The sequence below is a fragment of the Tachyglossus aculeatus genome, chromosome 21, assembly GCF_015852505.1.
Source record: "Tachyglossus aculeatus isolate mTacAcu1 chromosome 21, mTacAcu1.pri, whole genome shotgun sequence".
Taxonomy (NCBI): Eukaryota; Metazoa; Chordata; class Mammalia; order Monotremata; family Tachyglossidae; genus Tachyglossus; species Tachyglossus aculeatus.
The window spans coordinates 41,107,116-41,129,760 of record NC_052086.1 but is presented as its reverse complement, the minus strand read 5'-3'; the positions used below and the strand labels follow the sequence as shown (position 1 = coordinate 41,129,760).

The 22,645-nt window shown below is 45.5% G+C and overlaps 1 protein-coding gene across 1 annotated transcript in view; it reads right to left on the bottom strand.

The window, feature by feature from the left end:
* The window catches only part of KSR2 (kinase suppressor of ras 2), a 451,469-nt gene that overhangs the window by 83,950 nt on the left and 344,874 nt on the right, over positions 1–22,645 (bottom strand). The window contains exons 11-14 of the mRNA XM_038762755.1: positions 13,695–13,736; positions 11,741–11,813; positions 8,700–8,748; positions 6,016–6,383 (exon numbers count right to left, since the gene is read on the bottom strand). Of these exons, the coding sequence (XP_038618683.1) occupies positions 6,016–6,383; positions 8,700–8,748; positions 11,741–11,813; positions 13,695–13,736 (532 nt within the window). The remainder of the gene's footprint in view (positions 1–6,015; positions 6,384–8,699; positions 8,749–11,740; positions 11,814–13,694; positions 13,737–22,645) is intronic.

Genomic DNA, 22,645 nt, shown 5'->3' with positions numbered 1-22,645 from the left:
AGGTCAACAATGCAGACGAGTGGCGGGGCCGGGATTAGAAGCCAGGTCCTTCTGACAACCAGGCCACACTGCTTCTCACTAGGCCATGCTACTTCTCGATGCCTCAGTTTCCCCTTCTGTAAAATGGGGATTTAATAACTGTTCTCCTTTTAACTCCCAACTGTAAGCCCCATGTGGGACAGGGACTGCATCTGATCTAACTGTCTTGTATCTACCACAGTGGTTAGCATGTAGTAAGCGCTTAAATATCATAATTATTAGTATGGTCAAACCAGAGCTAATCTTGTCACTGGCTCCTCGGAAATATGCTGTCCCTATGCTGAAGTCAGGGCACCTAGTCAGTCAATCAATCAATGGTATTTATTGGGCGCTTACTGTGTGCAGAGGACCGTACTAAGCGCTTAGGAGAGTTCAATAAAACAGAGTTCGTAGACACGTTCCCTGCCCACGGTGAGCTTCTAATCCCGGCTCCGCCATTCGTCTGCTGTGTGACCTTGGGCAAATCGCTTCCCTTCTCTGGGCCCCAGTCCTCTCATCTGTAAAATGGGGATGACGACTACGAGTCCCACATGGGACAGGGACAAGTGTCATCATCACCATCAATCGTATTTATTGAGCGCTTACTGTGTGCAGAGCGCTGTACTAAGCGCTTGGGAAGTACAAATTGGCAACATATAGAGACAGTCCCTACCCAACAGTGGGCTCACAGTCTAACGATACGTTTAGCTCGTATCTACCCCAGCGCCTAGTACAGCGCTCTGCACACCGCAAGCGCTCAATAAATACAACTGAATGAGTGAACGCATGGTACAGAGTAAGCTCTTAAATACCATTACAAAAAAAAAGCCATCGCGATGCGATAAGGAACGATTCCAAAGACAAAATTAGACGTAGGCCTGCTCGCTTTACCTTGGGCCGCGGTTTCTCCACCCGTATTCCGTGACTTTGGAATGGGATTCAGCCCGGGACCAACATTGGGTGACCCAATTCCTTCCTAGGTGTCTTGGACTCAAAGAAGACGGACAGTCGCATTAGCGGCTAATAGGTATCGATCACAGAGCTCGCCGTCAAAGCCAACTCCACCGAGAGACGGGACGGACAAGTCTGAGGCGAATCCTATTTCCGCCGGACTCCAGATTCCGCTCCGATAAAGTCACGGCCAGCACTCTTGTTTTGCTGGAGCCCGAGTTTCCGTCACCACACTGTAATTACTCCATTTACACGATAGCGGGGTAATTCTAGACCTCTTTTCATTTCACAGGAACGAGGGGGAAATGTCAGGGGAACACCTACCTGATTATTCTCTCTCTTTTAATCCAAAATCCTCCCTAGAGAGCCCCAACTCCGCAATTCCCGCGAACTGATCTGAGAATTACTCGTTCATTCTAATAGTAATTACCAAGTAATTGGCTTGAACGTATCACTGTGCATTCATATACTATTTGCCAGGGAATTATCTAGTTTGATGTTCCCTTGGAAAATCACCCCGTGTCCGAAAAATGTTCTAGTGTGGCTGATTCTTGGCCGGCCTGTTCTCTCAAAACACACTGGGCTCACAGTCTTAGTCATCAATCATCATCAATCGTATTTATTGAGCACTTACTATGTGCAGAGCACTGTACTAAGCTCTTGGGAAGTACAAACTGGCAACATATAGAGACGGTCCCTACCCAACAGTGGGCTCACAGTCTAAAAGGGGAAGACAGAGAACAAAACCAAACATACTGACAAAATAAAATAAATAGAATAGATATGTACGAGTAAAATAAATAAATAAATAAATACAGTAATAAATATGTACAAACATATATACATATATACAGGTGCTGTGGGGAAGGGAAGGATTTTACTTTCAAGGATTTTAATTTTAAGGATTTTAATCCGCATTTTACAGGGGAGCCACACACAGAGTGACACAGAAGTGACACCCCCACAGCACCTGTATATATGTACATATGTTTGTACATATTTATTACTCTATTCATTTATTTATTTATTTTACTTGTACATATCTATTTATTTTATTTTGTTAGTATGTTTGGTTTTGTTCTCCGTCTCCCCCTTTCAGACTGTGAGCCCACTGTTGGGTAGGGACTGTCTCTAGATGTTGCCAACTTGGACTTCCCAAGCGCTTAGTCCAGTGCTCTGCACACAGTAAGCGCTCAATAAATACGATTGATTGATTGATTGATTACCTGTATATATGTATATATGTTTGTACATATTTATTACTCTATTTATTTATTTATGTATTTTACTTGTACATATCTATTCTATTTTAGTTTGTTCGTATGTTTAGTTTTGTTCTCTGTCTCCCCTTTTTAGGCTGTGAGCCCACTGTTGGGTAGGGACTGTCTCTAGATGTTGCCAACTTGGACTTCCCAAGCGCTTAGTACAGTGCTCTGCACACAGTTAGCGCTCAATAAATACGATTGATGATGATGATGAAGTGACATGCCCCAGGTCCCACAACAGACGAGTGGAGGAGTCAGGATTAGAACCCAGGTCCCAGGCCCGGGCTCCAGCCACTAGACCACACTGCTTACGCAATGTTCGACTCATAGTAAGTACTCACCAAATACCCGAATTATTATTTAGCGTCCTTCCGCACAGAAATCAGTGTCCCTTTTGCCCCTAGACCCGGCTCCACAGACAGTCAGTCGTATTTATTGAGCGCTTCCCATGCTCAGAACACTGTATTAAGCGCTTGGGAGAAGACAATAGAACAATACAATAGCCACATTCCCTGCTCACAATGAGCTCGCAGTCTAAAGGAAGTTTAAATTTCCTTAGAACTTCATTCATGCATTCATTCAAAAGTATTTATTGAGCACTCACTGGGTGCAGAGCAATGTACTAAGCGCTTGGAAAGTACAATTGAGCAACAAATAGAAACAATCCCTGCCCACAACAGGCTCAAGGTCTAGAAGGGATCAAGGCTCACTCAGTAGCATGACCTAATGGAAAATATCCAGGCCTGGGGGTCAGAGGATGTGGGTTCTAATCCCACCTCTGCCACATGTCTGCTGTGTGACCTTGGACAAGTCACTTCACTCACTCACTGTAGGAATAGAATGTGTCTCTTTATTGTTGTACCGTACTCTCCCAAGCACTTAAAACAGTGCTCTCCACACAGTAAGTGCTCAATAAATATGACTGACTGAATGAATTCTCTGTACCTCAGTGACCTCATCTGTAAAATGGAGATTGATCATCATCATCAATCGTATTTATTGAGCGCTTACTGTGTGCAGAGCACTGTACTAAGCGCAGATGGATAATAATGACGGTACTTATTAAGTGCTTACTGTCTGCCAAGCACTGTTCTAAGGGCTGGAGTAGATACAAGTTAATCAGGTTGGATGCAGTCCCTGTCCCACAAGGGGCTCACACTTTTAATCCCCATTTTAGAGAAAAGGTTACTGAGGCCCAGAGAATAATAATAACGACAGCAATTATGGTATTTGTTAAACGCTTACTATGTGCCAGGCACTGTACTAAGCGCTGAGGTGGATACAAGCAAATCGGGTTGGACATAGTCCCTGTCCCAGGTGGGTTCCACACTCTTAATTCCCTTTTTACAGATAAGGTAACTGAGGCCCAGAGAGGTGAAGTGACTTGTCCAAGGTCACAAACAGACACGTGGCAGGATTAGAACTCAGGTCCTTCTGACTCCCAAGCATGTGCTCTGTCCACTAAACCATGCTGCTTCAGGCGCTGTACTAAGCGCTGGGGTGGATACAAGCCAATCAGGTTGGACACGGTCCCTATCCCACGTGGGGCTCACAGTCTCAAACGCCGTTCCAGATGAAGTCACTGAGGCCTACAGAAGTGAAGTGACTTGTCCAAGATCACACAAAGCAGATACACAGAGGAGCCAGGATTAGAACTCAGGTCCTTCCACCTCCTAGGCCCGGGCTCTAGCCCTTAAGCCACGCCACTTCTCGATTAAGACCGCAAGCCCCATATGGGCTCGAGCGTATATATATGTATATATCTATAATTGTGGATATATCTATAATTCTAATGATGGCATTTATTAAGCGCTTACTATGTGCAAAGCACTGTTCTAAGCGCTGGGGAGGGAACAAAGTAATCAGGTTGTCCCACGTGGGGCTCACGGTCTTAATCCCCGTTTTACAGATGAGGTAATTGGTGCACAGAGAAGCTAAGTGACTTCCCCAAGGTCACACAGCTGACAATTGGCGGAGTCGGGATTTGAACCCATGACCTCTGACTCCAAAGCCTGGGCTCTTTCCACTGAGCCACGCTGTATTTATCTATTTTGACACTATTGATGCCAGTCTACTTCTTTGTTTATATGTGTATATATCTATAATGGTGTATATGTCTATAATTCTATTTATCTATTTTGATGTTATTGATGCCTGTCTACTTGTTTTGTTTATATACATATATATCTATAATTGTGTATATATCTATAATTCTACTTATCTATTTTGACGCTATTGATGCCTGTCTACTTGTTTTGTTTATATACGTATATATCTATAATTGTGTATATATCTATATTCTATTTACCTATTTTGACGCTATTGATGCCTAGCTACTTGTTTTGTTTATATATGTATATATCTATAATTGTGTATATATCTATAGTTCTATTTATCTATTTTGATGCTATGATGCCTGTCTACTTGTTTTGTTTATATACGTATATATCTATAATTGTGTATATATCTATAATTCTATTTATCTACTTTGATGCTATTGATGCGTGTCTACTTGTTTGGTTTATATACATATATATGTATAATTGTGTACATATCTATAATTCTATTTATCTATTTTGACACTATTAATGCCTGTCTACTTGTTTTGTTTATATATGTATATATCTATAATTGTGTATATATAGCTATAATTCTATTTATCTATTTTGATGCTTTTGATGCCTGTCTACTTGTTTTGTTTACATACGTATATATCTATAATTGTGCATACATCCATAATTCTATTTATCTATTTTGATGCTATTGATGCCTATTTACTTGTTTTGTTTATATATGTATATATCTATAATCGTGTATATATCTATAGTTCTATTTATCTATTTTGATGCTATTGATGCCTGTCTACTTGTTTTGTTTATATATGTATATATCTATAATTGTGTATATATCTATAATTCTACTGATCTATTTTGATGCTATTGAGCCCGTTGTTGGGTAGGGATTGTCTCTGGTGCTGATATGTACTTTCCAAGCGCTTAGTACAGTGCTCTGCACTTAGTAAGCACTCAATAAATCCGACTGAATGAATGAATGACAGGGACTGCTGTCTCTCCCCCAGTGCTTAGAACAGTGCTTGGCACACAGCAACCGCTTCACAAATACCACCGTTCTGCTTCTTCTTATTACTGGGAAGCGGCATGTCTCAGTGGAAAGAGCCCGGGCTTTGGAGTGAGAGGTCATGGGTTCAAATCTCGGCCCCGCCACTTGTCAGCTGTGTGACTTTGGGCAGTCACTTAACTTCTCTGGGCCTCATCTGGAAAATGGGGATGAAGACTGTGAGCCCCAAGTAAGCCTGCTTTCTCCGCTTCAAGAAAGTTTTTCCATGTTTCAAAGATGAAGCTTCAAGCAGTAACCTCAAACATGATTAAGTTGAGGGTTTGGAAGGAGACAGATGTAAAGGAGTTTATTCCTTGTAGGTACTGTAGATGATGTGTTTCAGGAGTGGGGAGCTACCTCATGGTAGCTCTTTTAGACTGTGAGCCCACTGTTGGGTAGGGACTGTCTCTATGTGTTGCCAATTTGTACTTCCCAAGCGCTTAGGACAGTGCTCTGCACATAGTAAGCGCTCAATAAATACGATTGATTGATTGATTGACAACCTGATTACCTCGTATCCACCCCAGCGCTTAGGACAGTGCTTGGCACATAGTAAGCGCTTAACAAATAGCAACATTATCATTATTATTATTATTATTATTATTATTATTACTGCCCATCCAGGAGCGCCAGGCGAGGGGAGAGGGTGGCGAGGGGCTCTCACCTGGTGATGATGGCCAGGTGCGGGGGGCTCATGCAGGCCCCCATGAAGAGGACCACGTTTTCGTGGCGCGTCTGCCGGTAGGCCATGACCTCCCTCTTGAAGGCCTTGAGCTGGTCCTCGTTGTCCCGCTCGATGTCGATGAGCCGGATGGCCACCTCGCCGTGCCAGCGGCCGTGGAAGACCTGGCCGAAGCGACCCTTGCCGATCAGCTCGCCCACCTCCAGCTGCTCGAAGGGGATGTCCCACTCCTGGAGGAAGATGCTCGTCTGGCTGGCCTTCCGGGGGAAGCTCCGGGCTGACAGGAGGGACAGGTTCATCTCCTCGAAGTCGTCCTCCGACTCCACGGCCTCCTCGTTCCCCTCTTCGTTCTAGGTCGGGGAGAGGGGATCGTTCAGTCAATCGCTCCGAAATAATAATAATAATCATGACATTTATTAAGCGCTTACTATGTGCAAAGCACTGCGGAGGTTACAAGGTGATCAGGTTGCCCCACGGGGGGCTCACAGTCTTAATCCCCACCTTACAGATGAGGTAACTGAGGCACAGAGAAGTGAAGTGACTTGCCCAAAGTCACACAGCGGACAATTGGAGGAGCCGAGATTTGAACCCACGACCTCTGACTCCAAAGCCCGGGCTCTTTCCACTGAGCCACGCTGCTTCCTCCGGTTCCGAGGCCTGTGCTCTTTCCACTAGACCGTGGTGCTTCCCTACCTCTCTGACGGGACCCGGTCGGTGATTTTCTTACAGAGCAGGCAGGTGGCAACGGTTCTTTTAAAAGTGAGACAGAATGATTGTTTTCTTTTTTAAATTCCATCCGATCGTCCCGGATGCAATCGACCTATTCATTTTGTTAATGATGTGCATCTAGCTTTAATTCTATTTCTTCTGACGATTTTGACACCTGTCTCCATGTTTTGTTTTGTGGTCTGTCTCCCCCTTCTAGACTGTGAGCCCGTTGTTAGGTAGGGACCGTCTTGATATGTTGCAGACGTGTCCTTCCCAAGCGCTTAGTACGGTGCTCTGCACACTGTAAGCGCTCAATAAATACGAATGAATGAATGAATGAATGAATGAATGACCGGGAGAGGGAGGAGGCTAGGACTTGTGGCTATTTCAAAATGGGCCAGGATAGTCGTGGCCTTTTTCTATCCGTGGCTCAGGTTTAATTATAATTATAATAATAATGGCATTTATTAAGCGCTTACTATGTTCAAAGCACTGTTCTAAGTGCTGGGGAGGCTACAGGATTATCAGGTTGTCCCTCATGGGGCTCACAGTCTCAGTCCCCATTTTACAGATGAGGTAACTGCGGCACAGAGAAGTGAAGTGACTTGCCCAAAGTCACACAGCTGACAATTGGCGGAGCCGGGATTTGAACCCATGACCTCTGACTCCAAAGCCCGGGCTCTTTCCTACTGAGCCACACTGCTTCCATAGTCCACCTCCGGCCCGAGATGGGCGGCCCCCCGACCTCTGACGCATGGCACTGACCAGACTACAGCGATCCCCTCGTTCATTCCTTCAGTCGTGTTTATTGAGTGTTATTACTGTGACTGTACTGAGCTCTTGGGAGAGTACAATACAACAATAAACAGACACATTCCCTGTCCACATTGAGCTTACAGTCAAGAGAATAATATGGTATTTGTTAAGTGTTTACTATGTACCATCATCATCAATCGTATCTATTGAGCGCTTACTGTGTGCACAGCACTGTACTAAGCACTTGGGAAGTACAAATTGGCAACATATAGAGACAGTCCCTACCCAAGAGTGGGCTCACCATGTAACTATGGTTACATAACAGTAATAATAACGACATTTATTAAGCGCTTACCATGTGCAAAGCACTGTTCTAAGCGCAGGGGAGGTTACGAGGTGATCAGGTTGTCCCACTGGGGGCTCACAGTCTTGATCCCCATTTTACAGATGAGGGAACTGAGGCACAGAGAAGTTAAGTGACTCCCACTTAGAACCCATGACCTCTGACTCCCAAGCCCAGTCTCTTTCCACTGAGCCACGCTGCTTCTCCCAAGCCTGAGCTCTGTACAGTGCCTGGCACATAGTAAGCACTTAACGAATACCATTGAAAAAAGGTCCGGAAAGAGTTCCACTCTCCGAGTCGCAAACCAGCTAACTTGTGTCGACCCCGACGCTCAGTACAATGCCTGGCACGTAGTAAGCGCTTAACGAACACCATTAAAAAGAGGTACGGAAAACGTCCCGCTATGAGAGTTACCGGGAGACAATATGCAAAGGGGGCATAGAAAATATTTTCTTTGGGCTTCCCAGGGATTTGCAGCTAGAAAACAAGGATCCCGGGAAATAGAAGAGTTCCCCACACATCTCTTCTCCACCGTCACTCCACGCCATCAAACGCACAGCTCTTTGTCTGCCTGGGGTCCGGTCTGACCCTCCTCGGGCCCCCACATTCTCAGCGGGGGCGAGGAGAGGGTCACCCCCCTCTCCCTCCAGCCCCAGATGACTTTTCAGCGAGGAATGCGAATTTCCTGCCAAATTCTCCGCTCCCTGCCCCTCGCAGACGTCCACAGTGCCGCAGCCCATTAAGCACAACGCTGAGAACGGCCAAACGCGTCTTAATGACTTCCCAGATGGGATTCTTCATCGCAGGGGTGGAATGGGGGGGACCCCTATTTGGGGGGCGGCGGGGAGGGGGTCCTCACCTCGGAGGACGGCGCCACTTCGATCTGAAGCAACGGACTGGCTTCCAGCCTGCGAAATAAAACACGAGAAGAAAGAATCAGTGGTCAGATCTATGGCCTTTCCCCCGTGGCTGTCGGACTGTATAGGCCCAACTGGCACTTCTCCCAAGCGCTTAGTACAGTGCCCTGCACGTGGTAAGCACTCAATAAGTACCCTTGATTGACTGAATGGCAACTTTGGGCCGTTCAAGGAAAATAGAGTGCGCAATGTGGTTCTTGAGCAGGATTTCACCATGGTTTCTGGACGCTTCTCTATCTCCTCTTCCCTGGCCTCAAACGCTCTGACACCCATCCAGATTCCCTGCTTCCTGGGAACACTAAGACCCCCTCCGCCCCCTCCCCAGAAGTATTCCAGGTTCAAACGACCTGGAATTCCTTATTGGCCCAAGCGTCCTTGCATTTGACCCTATTGAACCCCCATCCTGGCTCAGTGGAAAGAACACAGGTTTTGGAGTCAGAGGTCATGGGTTCAAATCCCACTCCACCAATTGTCAGCTGTGTGATTTTGGGCAAGTCACTTCACTTCTCTGGGCCTCAGTTACCTCATCTGTAAAATGGGGATTAAGACTGTGAGCCCCCCGTGGGCCAACCTGATCACCTTGTAACCTCCCCAGTACTTAGAACAGTGCTTTGCACATAGTAAGCGCTTAATAAATGCCATTATTATTATTATTATTATCCCCAGCTCCCAGCACTTAAAATGATAATAATAATGGTATTTGTTAAGCACTTACTATGTGCCAGGAACTGTACTAAGCACTGGGGTGGATACAAGCAAATCAGATTGGGCACAGTCCCTGTCCCATATGGGGCTCACAGTCTCAACCTCCATTTTACAGATGAGGTCACTGAGGCCCAGAGAAGTGAACTGACTTACCCATTGTCACACATCAGGCAAGTGGCAGAGCAGGATTAGAACCCAGATCTTTCTGATTCCCTAGCCCGGGTTCCATCCACTAGGCCAGGCTGCTTCACTTATGTCCGTATCCGTCATTTAATCATTAATATGAATGTCTAGTATAGCACTTTACACACAGTGAGCACTCAATAATAAGAATAAGAATAATAATTATGGTATTTGTTGAGCGCTTAGTAGGTGCCAAGCACCATTCTAAGCGCTAGGGTAGATATAAGGTCAATAAATACGACTGAGTGAATGTCTGTTCCCAGCCTCGAAAACATAAACTTTTTGTGGGCAGGGAACATGTCTACCAACTTTGTTATATTGTACTCTCCCAAGCGCTTAGTACAGCGCTCTGCATATGGTAACAATAATAATAATAATGATGGCATTTGTTATGCGCTTACTATGTACAAAGCACTGTTCCACAGTGCTCAATAAATACCGTGGATTGATTAATTGATCGGTAATTTATGTCAATTGAGGGCAAGGAGCGAGCCTACTAACTCCTGTTGTGTTTCGTTCTCCCAAGTGCTTAGTATGTTGTTCTGTGCACGATAAATGCTCAATAAACATCACTGGCTGACTGATTGATTGTTCTGAGACTCAAGTCTGTTTATAATTTATTATTGTTATTATTATTATTATTATTTTAGCTTGGCCAAGGGAGAGAAGGCTCAGAAATCCTGCTTTCCATTGGTCTGGAATTAAGGGAGATGATGTGATCCTTGCATGCATGTGGAGATAACTCAGATGATCTGATCCACGCATGCGTGTTGGGGTAACATGGGCGATCAGATCCATGCCTGCAAGCGTGTTTTGTTTTGTTGTCTGCCTCCCCCTTCTAGACTGTGAACCCGTTGTTGGGTAGGGACCGTCTCTATATGTTGCCGACTTGCACTTCCCAAGCGCTTAGTACAGTGCTCTGAGGTCAGAGGTCATGGGTTCAAATCCCGACCACCAATTGTCAGCTGTGTGACCTTGGGCAAGTCACTTCACTTCTCTGGGCCTCAGTTACCTCATCTGTAAAATGGAGATTAAGACCGTGCGCCCCACGTGGGACAACCTGATCACCTTGTATCCCCCCCAGCACTTAGAACAGTGCTTTGCACATAGTAAGTGCTTAACAAATGTCATCATTATTATTAAATACCACAGTTATTACTAACAAAGCTGGGGACACAGAGGAGGCAAATAAGCCTAGTGGGCAGAGTCTGGGCCTAAGAGTCAGAGGACCTGGGTTCTAAACCCCGGCTCTGCCGTGTGACTTTGGGAAAGTCAATCAATCAATCAATCAATCAATCGTATTTATTGAGCGCTTACTGTGTGCAGAGCACTGTACTAAGCGCTTGGGAAGTACAAGTTGGCAACATATAGAGACAGTCCCTACCCAACAGTAGGCTCACAGAAAGTCGCTTAACTGCTCTGTGCCTCGGTTCTCCTGTTCCCTCCACCTACTTAGACTGTGAGCCTCATGCGGGACAGGGACGATGTCCAACCTAATTAACCTGTATCATCCGGCTCCGCCGCTTGTCAGCTGCGTGACTTTGGGCATGTCACTTAACTTCTCTGTGCCTCAGTTACCTCATCTGTGAAATGGGGATGAAGGCTGTGAGCCCCACATGGGACAACCCGATCACCTTGTATCCTCCCCAGCACTCAGACCAGTAGTAAGCGCTTAGCAAATATCAAAATTATTATTATTATTATTATCCCCAATGCTTAGAACAGTTTATGAGACATAGTAAGTCATTCATTCATTCAATCATATTTATTGAGCACTTACTGTGTACAGACTCTGTACTAAGCGCTTGGGAAGTACAAGTTGGCAACAACTTGTGACTTTGGGCAAGTCACTTCACTTCTCTGGGCCTCAGTTACCTCATCTGGAAAATGGGGATGAAGATTGTGAGCCCCACATGGGACAATCTGATCACCTTGTATCTGCCCCAGAGCTCAGAACAGTGCTTTGCACATAGTAAGTGCTTAATAAACGCCATCATCATTATTAGTATTATTCTTAGTACAGCGTTAGACGCCTAGGGAACAGTTAAGAAATATCGTTGAACAAGAAAAACGAAAGAGAGTGAGTCCCACTTACATCGGATTTGAGTTCACGGGGTGGAGGATCACTTGGGGGGCTCTGTTTGGGGTCTCAGGCACAGGCACGATGTCTGGAAAAAGAGACCCGGAAATAGAAACAAGTCAACGGGGAGAAATGGGAAGGGGAAGCGCCACGGCAAGTGGCTGGGAGACAAACGAACGATCTCGATTCATTCATTCATTCAATTGTATTTATTGAGCGCTCACTGGGTGCAGAGCACTGTACTAAGCGATTGGGAAGTACAAGTTGGCAAAATATAGAGACGGTCCCTGCCCAACAGTGGGAGATGGGAGAAGCAGATGAGTGATCACTTGTCTCTGTTTCTACTCTCCCAAGCGCTTAGTCTGATGCTTAGTACAGCGCTCTACACACAGTTAGCGCTCAATAGATACCGTCAACGGTATACCCGGGGCCAACAACTGCCTCTCTCCCCTTCCCACGATGACTTAGCTCATCAGCGCCTCAGACACGGACATGACGTCAGAAACAAGAGAAGCAGTGCGTCCTAGTGGATAGGGGCTGGGCCCGGGAATCAGAAGGATCTGGGTTCTAATCCCGGCTCCACCACTTGTCTGCTCTGGGATCTTGGGCAAGTTACTTCACTTCTCTGGGCCTCAGTTCCCTCATCTGGAAAATGGGGACTAAGGCGGTGAGCCCTGTATGGGATAGGAACTGTGTCCAACCTGATTTGTTGACATTTTTACCAGCATTTAGTACAGTGCCTGGCTTATAGTAAGCACTTAATAAATACCACAATTATTATTATTATTAAGACGCAAGGCAACAGGGAGAAATGGGGAGGAGGAGGAACTGAGATGGGAAGAGCATAGGGACAGTACCTTTTCTGTGTTCCTGCTCTCCCAAGCTCTTAGTACAGTGCTCTGCACACAGTAAGCACTCAATACACACCACTGACTATCTTGTATCAGTCACTGACTTGTATTTATTGAATGCTTGGCAACAGTTCAATACAATAGAGTTGGAATGCACAATTCCTCCCCACAAAGAGTATATTGTATAGAGGGGGAGATAAACATACATTAAAATTAGTGGAGAGAGCCCTGCCTCCTTCCCCTCCCCACAGCACCTGTATATATACTTGTACAGATTTATTACTCTATTTATTTTCCTTGTACATATTTACTAGTCTATTTATTTTATTTTGTTAATATGTTTTGTTTTATTGTCTGTTTCCCCCTTCTAGACCGTGAGCCCACTATTGGGTAGAGACCATCTCTATATGTTGCCAACGTGTACTTCCCAAACGCTTAGTACAGTGCTATGCACACAGTAAGCGCTCAATAAATATGATTGAATGAGTGAATGAATGAGTAGGAGGTCATGGGTTCTAATCCCGGTTCTGCCACTTGTCTGCTGTGTGGCCTGGGGCAAGTCATTTCACTTCTCTGGGCCTCAGTTCCCTCATCTGGAAAATGGGGATTTAAGACTGTGAGCCCCACATGGGACAGGGACTGTGTCCAACCCGTTTTGCTTGGATCCCCTCCAGTGCTAAGTACAGTTCCTGGCACATAGTAAGTGCTTAACAAATACCATTATTATTATCATTATTATTATTTTTCCCTGGGATAACAACTACCACCCTCCCCTTCCTTAGATGACTGGCTCGTTGGGATGGAAAATCAAAACCGTCCGTTCCACTGGGAGAGCCAATCAGCATCCCAAGCGCTTAGTACAGTGCTCTGCACTCAGGAAGCGCTCAATAAATACGATTGAATGAATGAATGAATCCCTTTTGTCTTTTTTTTCCTTTCCTAGCCAACTTTTCTCTGGGCGCCTCGACTATTCATAGAAGGCACTGACTTGGATAATGGATTTTTAAAGCGGCTAAGGGGAAATTCTGTTTGAGAGCGTATACCATCATCCAAAGGAAATTACTCTGTGGAAGGATTGATCGGGAAGGGACTTTGTTATCAAAGAGGAAACAACTTACCTGGGAAAATGAACTGCTGCTTGTACTTGTAGTAATAGGATGCTTGTAACAGAGAGAGAAGGACAAAGTTGAAAACCCTCTTAGAACTCAGTCACACATTCCCACCTCTTCATGCCAAAAACTAGTCCAGCTCCACCACTTACTTACTGGATGACCTTGGACAAATCCCTTAACTTCTCTGGGCCTCAGTTTCCTCTACTGCCAAACGGGAATTCGCTACCAGTTCCCCCTCCTACTTAGACAGTGAGCCACATGTAAGACCTGATTATCTTCAGGTCTTAGACTGTGAGCCCACTGTTGGGTAGGGACTGTCTCTACATGTTGCAAATTTGTACTTCCCAAGCGCTTAGTACAGTGCTCTGCACATAGTAAGCGCTCAATAAATACGATTGATGATGATGATGATCTTCAGTCTCTCCTTGCTTATTTTATTCTGTTAATAAGTTTTGTTTTGTTCTTTGTCTCCCCCTTCTAGACTGTGAGCCCACTGTTGGGTAGGGACCGTCTCTATATGTTGTCAACTTGTACTTCCCAAGCGCTTAGTACAGTGCTCTGCACACAGTAAGCACTCAATAAATACGATTGAATGAATGAATGAATGAATGAACATAATGCTCATTCCCCCACCAGATTTTCAGTAATCAGGCTCTGGATTCCATAAGGGCACGAGATCAGTTCATCAATCAATCAGTCAGTTGTATTTATTGAGCGAGTACTGTAATAATAATAATAATAATGGCATTTATTAAGCACTTGCTATGTGCAAAGCACTGTTCTAAGCGCTGTGGAGGTTACAAGGTGATCAGGTTGTCCTATGGGGGGCTCACAGTCTTAATCCCCATTTTACACATGAGGTAACTGAGGCACAGAGAAGTTAAGAGAAGCAGCGCGGCTCAGTGGAAAGAGCCCGGGCTTTGGAGTACGAGCTCACAGGTTCAAATCCTGGCTCCGCGAACTACCCGCTGTGTGACCTCGGGCAGGTCACTTAACTTCTCTGGGCCTCAGTTCCTTCATCTGTAAAATGGGGGTTAAGACTGTGAGCCCCCCATGGGATAACCTGATCACCTTGTAACCTCCCCAGCACTTAGAACAGTGCTTTGCACATAGTAAGCACTTAATAAATGCCATTATTATTACTATTATTATTATTAAAGAGACTCGCCCAAAGTCACACAGCTGACAATTGGCGGAGCCCGGATTTGAACCCATGAACTCTGACTCCAAAGCCCGGGCTCTTTCCACTGAGTGACCTATACGCAGAAGTACTGTACTGAACACTTGGGAGAGGACGATACAATAGAGTCAGTAAACACGTTCCCTGCCCACAAGGAGCTTACACCCCAGAGGGGGAGACAGATTTTAAGGCACATAAATAAATTAATGATATGGACATAAGCGCTGTGGGGATGAGGGAGGGGTGAATAAAGGGGGCAAATCCAAGAGCGAGGGGGACGCAGAAGTGAGAGAGAGAAGAGGACACAAGAATTTAGTCAGGGAAGGCCTCCTGGAAATGATATGATAAAGCACTTATTAACAGATCTGTGAAGCAGCATGGCTCATCATCATCATCATCAATCGTATTTATTGAGCGCTTACTGTGTGCAGAGCACTGTACTAAGTGCTTGGGAAGTACAAGTTGGCAACATCTAGAGAAAATCCCTACCCAATGGTGGGCTCACAGTCTAAAAGGGGGAAACAGAGAACAAAACCAAACATACTAACAAAATAAAATAAATAGAATAGATATGCACAAGTAAAATAAATAAATAAATAGAGTAATAAATATGTACAAACATATATACAGGTGCTGTGGGGAAGGGAAGGAGGTAAGAAGCAGCGTGGCTCAGTGGAAAGAGCCCAGGCTTGGGAATTAGAGGTCATTCGTTCATTCATTCATTCAATCATATTTATTGAGCACTTACTGTGTGCAGAGCACTGTACTAAGCGCTTGAGAAGTACAAGTTGGCAACGTATAGAGACAGTCCCTACCCAACAGCGGGCTCACAGTCTAGAAGGGGTGACAGACAACAAAACAAAACATATTAATGAAATAAAATAAATAGAATTAATATGTACAAATAAATGGAGTAATAAATCTGTACAAACATCTATACATATATACAGGTGCTGTGGGGAGGGGAAGGAGGTAATGCAGGGGGGATCGGGAGGGGGGAGAGAGGGAGAGGAAGGAGGGGCCCAGCTCCCCCACATGTCTGCTGTGTGATCTTGGGCAAGTCACTTCACTTCTCTGTACCTCAGTTCCCTCATCTGTAAAATGGGGATGATGACTGTGAGCCCTACATGGGACAACCTGACCACCTTGTATTTACCCCAATGCTTAGAACAGTGCTTTGCACATAGTAAGCGCTTAACAAGTGCCACCATCATCATCATCATCTGTCATTTATAGACTACTAGATCCCTCTAACCCCTCTCAGGGTGGCGTCTGGAGAGTTTCCAGTCCTCTACCAGTCTCGGCTACGGGAGGGAGAGTCAATCAATCAATCAATCAATCACTCATATTTATTGAGCGCTTACTGTGTGCAGAGCACTGTACTAAGCGCTTGGGAAGTGCAAGCTGGCAACATTTAGAGACAGTCCCTACCCAACAGTGGGCTCACAGTCTAGAAGAGTCAAGAGTCAAGCAGAGGCCTGTCCGTTCCATTCCTAGCTTGGGCAGTGGGTAGCGAGTGAAAGGCCGTCTGCTACAAGTCAAAACTCCCCCGTGCTGGGCAGCAGCGGCCCAGGAGAGAATTGAAGAATTGATCTGTGCGGAAGGAGGCAATGATAAACCGCTTCGGGATTTTTCCCAAGAAAACCCTCTGGGTCCACTACCGGAACGATCGCTGATGGAGAGCGGGGCGGTCTGGGAGAGATGCGTCCGTGGGGTCGCTATGCGTTGGAAACGACTCGGCGGCATAAGACAAGACAAGATCCCTCTAGACTGTAAGCTCACTGTGGACAGGGAATGCGTCTGTAATACTGATGAGTTCTAATAATAATTATAATAATAATAATGATGGCATTTATTAAGCGCTTACTATGTGCAAAGCGTTGTTCTAAGTGCTGGGGAGGTTACAAGGTGATCAAGTTACCCCCATATTACCTCCTTCCCTTCCCCACAGCACCTGTATATATGTATATATGGTTGTACATATTTATTACTCTTTTTATTTATTTATTTATTTATTTTACTTGTACATTTCTATCCTATTTATTTTATTTTGTTGGTATGTTTGGTTCTGTTCTCTGTCCCCCCCTTCTAGACTGTGAGCCCTCTGTTGGGTAGGGACTGTCTCTATGTGTTGTCAATTTGTACTTCCCAAGCGCTTAGTACAGTGCTCTGCACATAGTAAGTGCTCAAGAAATACGATTGATTGATTGACTGATTGAAGTTGTCCCAAGGGGGGCTCACAGTCTTAATCCCCATTTTCCAGGTGGGGGAACTGAGGCACAGAGAAGTTAAGAGAAGCAGCGTGGCTCAGTGGAAAGAGCCCAGGCTTAGGAGTCAGAGGTCATGGGTTCAATTCCTGGCTCTGCCAATTGTCAGCTGTGTGACTTTGAGCAAGTCACTCCACTTCTCTGGGCCTCAGTTCCCTCATCTGGAAAATGAGGATAAAGATTGTGAGCCCCATGAGGGACAACCTGATCACCGTGTCACCTCCCCAGCGCTTAGAACAGTGCTTTGCACATAGTAAGTGCTTAATAAATAATAATAATGATGGCATTTATTAAGTGCTTAATATGTGCAAAGCACTGTTCTAAGCGCTGGGGAGGTGACAAGGTGATCAGGTTGTCCCACAGGGGGCTCACAGTCTTAATCCCCATTTCACAGACGAGGGAACTGAGGCCCAGAGAAGTGAAGTGACTTGCCCAAAGTCACACAGCTGACTTCCCAACTGCTTAGTACAGTGCTCTGCACACAGTAAGCGCTCAATAAATACAATTGATTGATTGATTGACTGATTGACAATTGGTGGAGCGGGGATTTGAACCCATGACCTCTGATTCCAAAGCCCGGGCTCTTTCCACTGAGCCACGCTGCTTCTCTAAGAGCTGTACTCTCCCAAGCTCTTAGTACAGTGCCCTGCACACAGTAAGCGCTCCATAAATGCAACTGACTGACTGCCTGAGAGAGATGATAATATAGCATTCTACTAAGTCCTTAGTATGGTGCGCTTCATGTGGTAAGTGCTCAATAAATATAAGAAGTTAGGCAGAGGCCAGACTAATCAATCCGGATGAATGAAACACTCATTCATTCATTCACTCAATCGTATTTATTGAGCATTTACTGTGTGCAGAGCACTGCACTGAGCGCTTGGAAAGAACAATCCAACTCAGGGGTCTCTCTCCAAAACTGGCACCAAGACTCTTCCCTTCTGGACCCCACGTTAATAGAGTCACCTATCCTCTCCCGCCTGGATTACTGCATCAGCCTCCTTGCTGACCTCCCAGCCTCCTGTCTCTCCCCACTCCCGTCCATACTTCGCTCTGCTGCCCGGATCATTTCTTGACAAAAACGTTCAGGACGTGTCCACTTCAATCCATACTTCATGCTGCTGCCCGGATTATCTTTGTCCAGAAACGCTCTGGGCATGTTACTCCCCTCCTCAAAAATCTCCAGTGGCTACCAATCAATCTGTGCATCAGGCAGAAGCTCCTCACCCTGGGCTTCCAGGCTGTCCATCCATCCCCTGGCCCCCTCCTACCTCCCGTCCCTTCTGTCCTTCTCCAGCCCAGCCCGCACCCTCCGCTCCTCCGCCGCTAATCTCCTCACCGTTAGGCCTCGTTCCTGCCCGTCCCGCCATCGACCCCCAGCCCACGTCATCCCCCGGGCCTGGAATGGCCTCCCTCTGCCCATCCGCCAAGCTAGCTCTCTTCCTCCCTTCAAGGCCCTGCTGAGAGCTCCCCTCCTCCAGGAGGCCTTCCCAGACTGAGCCCCTTCCTTCCTCTCCCCCTCGTCCCCCTCTCCATCCCCCCATCTTACCTCCTTCCCTTCCCCACAGCACCTGTATATATGTATATATGTTTGTACATATTTATTACTCTATTTATTTATTTATTTTACTTGTACATATCTATTCTATTTATTTTATTTTGTTAGTATGTTTGGTTTTGTTCTCTGTCTCCCCCTTTTAGACTGTGAGCCCACTGTTGGGTAGGGACTGTCTCTATATGTTGCCAAGTTGTACTTCCCAAGCACTTAGTACAGTGTTCTGCACATAGTAAGCGCTAAGTAAATACGGTTGATGATGATGATAAATAAATAATGAGAGATATGGACATGTGGTGTGGGGCTGGGAGCGGGGATGAAGGAAGGGAGCAAGTCAGGGAGACAAGGAAGGGAGTGGGAGATGAGGAAAGGAAGGCTTAGTCTGGGAAGGCCTCATGGAGGAGACGGGCCTTCAGGAAGGTTTTGACGCGGGGGAGAGTCATTGTCTGGACGCTCTGAGGAGGGAGGGAGTCTAGGCCAGAAGCGGGATGTGAGCTAGGGCGAGAGCGACGAGATGGAGGGACAGCGAGAAGGTTAGCACTAGAGGAGCGAAGTCTGCGGGCTGGGTTGGTGGAGGAGAGTAGCGAGGTGCGGTAGGAGGGGGCGAGGCGATGGACGGCTCTGAAGCCAACGGTGAGGAGATTTTGGTTGATGCGGAGGACGGTCAGTTGGTCTTGAGAAGCGTCTTCATCAATCATCAACCGTATTTATTGAGCGCTTACTATGTGCAGAGCACTGTACTAAGTGCTTGGGAAGTACAACTTGGCAACATATAGAGACAGTCCCTACCCAACAGTGGGCTCACAGTCTAAAAGGGGGAGACAGAGAACAAAACCAAACATACTAACAAAATAAAATAAATAGAATAGATATGTACAAGTAAAATAAATAAATAAATAGAGTAATAAATATGTACAAACATATATACATATATACAGGTGCTGTGGGGAAGGGAAGGAGGTAAGATGGGGGGGGATGGAGAGGGGGACGAGGGGGAGAGGAAGGAAGGGGCTCACTCTGGGAAGGCTTCCTGGAGGAGGTCTTTATCAGAGAAGCAGCGTGGCTCAGTGGAAAGAGCCCGGGCTTTGGAGTCAGGGGTCATGGGTTCGAATCCCAGCTCTGCCAATTGTCAGCTGGGTGACTTTGGGCAAGTCATTTCACTTCTCTGGGCTTCAGTTACCTCATCTGGAAAATGGGGATGAAGACTTTGAGCCCCACGTGGGACACCCTGATCACCTTGTAGCCTCCCCAGCGCTTAGAACAGTGCTTTGCTCATAGTAAGTGCTTAATAAATGCCATTATTATTATTAGAACCCGGGCCTTGGAATCAGAAGGACTTGGTTTCCAATCCTGGCTCTGCCACTCATCTGCTGTGTGACCTTGGGTAAGTCACTTCACTTCTCTGGGCCTCACTGACCTTGTCTGTAAAATGGGGATAAGGGAGTGAGCCCTGCATGAGCCCGGGCTTTGGAGTCAGGGGTCATCATCATCATCATCAATCGTATTTATTGAGCGCTTACTGTGTGCAGAGCACTGTACTAAGCGCTTGGGAAGTACAAGTTGGCAACATAGTTGGGTCATGGGTTCGAATCCCAGCTCTGCCAATTGTCAGCTGGGTGACTTTGGGCAAGTCACTTCACTTCTCTGGGCCTCAGTTCCCTCATCTGGAAAATGGGGATTAAGACTGTGAGCCCCTCGTGGGACAACCTGATCTCCTTGTAACCTCCCCAGTGCTTAGAACAGTGCTTTGCACATAGTAAGCACTTAATAAATGCCATCATTATTCTTCTTATTATTATTTATATCAATGCCTGTCTACCCCTCTAGACTCTAAGCTCATTGTGGGCAGGAAATGTCTGTTTATCATTCTATTGTCCTCTCTCAAGCACTTAGTACAGTGCTCTGCACACAGTAAGCACTTGATAAATACAACTGACTAAATGAATAAATGGGTATAGAACAGTGCTTTGCACATAGTAAGTGCTTAACAAATACCATGGTTATTATTATTATTATTATTATAGGCTGTCTAGTTTTTCACTCTACTTCTCCAACTCTCTCTAGAAATCCATCAGTATCCTCTCATCCTTGAATTGCTCCAAATCTTTCCAAAACTTTTTGATATTTCTGACCTGCACCATTTCCTGGGGAAAAAAAATTCCATAGGATGGCCACCCTGATTCATTCATTCATTCATTCAATCTTACTTATTGAGCACTCACTCGAGGGGAGCAGAGGGGAGACCCAGAGATAACGCCAATTTGTACTTCCCAAGTGCTTAATACAGTGCTCTGCACACAGTAAGTGCTCAATAAATACGATTGAATGAATGAATGAATGACAGGACTTGTATCTGAAGCAGCAGTGTGGCCCAATGGAGAGAGCATGGGCCTGGGCTTCACTTCCCTGCTGTGTGACCTTGGACAAGTCATTTGCGCCTCTGTTACCCTCATCTTTAAAATGGGGATTCAATGCCTGTTCCTCCTCCTATTTAGCGTATGAGCCCCATGGGGGACTTTCATTCATTCAATCGTATTTATGGAGCGCTTACTGTGTGCAGAGCACTGTACTACGCGCTTGGGAAGTACAAGTTGGCAACATATATTATTTATAAGTTAGATGTCATATTTATATGACCATATTTGTTACTCTATTTATTTTACTTCTACATATTTATTCTATTTATTTTATTTTGTTAATATGTTTTGTTTTGCTGTCTCCCCCGTCTAGACTGTGAGCCCGCTGTTGGGTGGGGACCGTCTCTAGATGTTGCCAACTTGGACTTCCCAAGCGCTTAGTACAGTGCTCTGCACACAGTAAGCGCTCCATAAATACGATTGAATGAATGAATATAGAGGCGGTCCCTACCCAACAGTGGGCTCACAGTCTAGAAGGGGGAGACAGAGAACAAAACCAAACGTATTAACAAAATAAAATAAATAGATGATCTTGTAAGTACCACTGCTTAGTACAGTGCTTAGCACATAGAAAGCTCTTAAATACTATTATTATTATTTAGGACTGGGTTTCTAGGCAGGATAATAGCCGAGAGGATGAGTCTCACAAGCAAATCCCAAGTTTAGTTTGATGTGCATCTGGTTTGCCCTTTTTTTTAATTGTTTTTGGGGTTTGGGGTTATTTTAGAGCTGCTGGGAGAAATGAGAAGGGCTACCTTGGAGACAGGAGTACTGGAGTTCACTCGGTGTAAATACCAGGCAATTTGTCTAATTAACTCACTGGAAGAAACTAGGATGAGTCAGTCTGTGATTCACATTCTGGCATCTGTTCCGCCACCGAAAACTCGAGATTAGCACTTGAAATGAAAGTCCCCGGGTTCGGGTAGAAATCATCGTTTTAAAAAATCCGGCTTCTACCAATCAATCAATCAATCGTATTTATTGAGCGCTTACTGTGTGCAGAGCACTGGACTAAGTGCTTGGGAAGTACAAGTTGGCAACATAAAGAGACGGTCCCTACCCAACAGTGGGCTCACAGTCTAGGAGGGGGAGACAGAGAACAAAACAAAACATATTAACAAAATAAAATAAATAGAATAGATACGCACAAGTAAAATAAATAAATAAATAGAGTAATAAATACGTACAAACATATATACATATATACAGGTGCTGTGGGGAAGGGAAGGAGGTAAGGCAGGGGGGATGGAGAGGCGGAGGAGGAGGAGAGGAAGCTTCTAGCTTCAACATATCAATCAATCAATCAATCAATTGTATTTATTGAGCACTTACTGTGTGCAGAGCACTGGACTAAGCGCTTGGGAAGTACAAGTTGGCAACATATCTCCCTGTGTGCACACACACAGACACACCCATGCATGCACAAACACATAATAATAATTGGGGTATTTGTTAAGCGCTTACTATGTGCAAAGCACATTCTTAGCGCTGGGGAGGATACAAGGTGACCAGGTTGTCCCACGGGGGGCTCACCATCT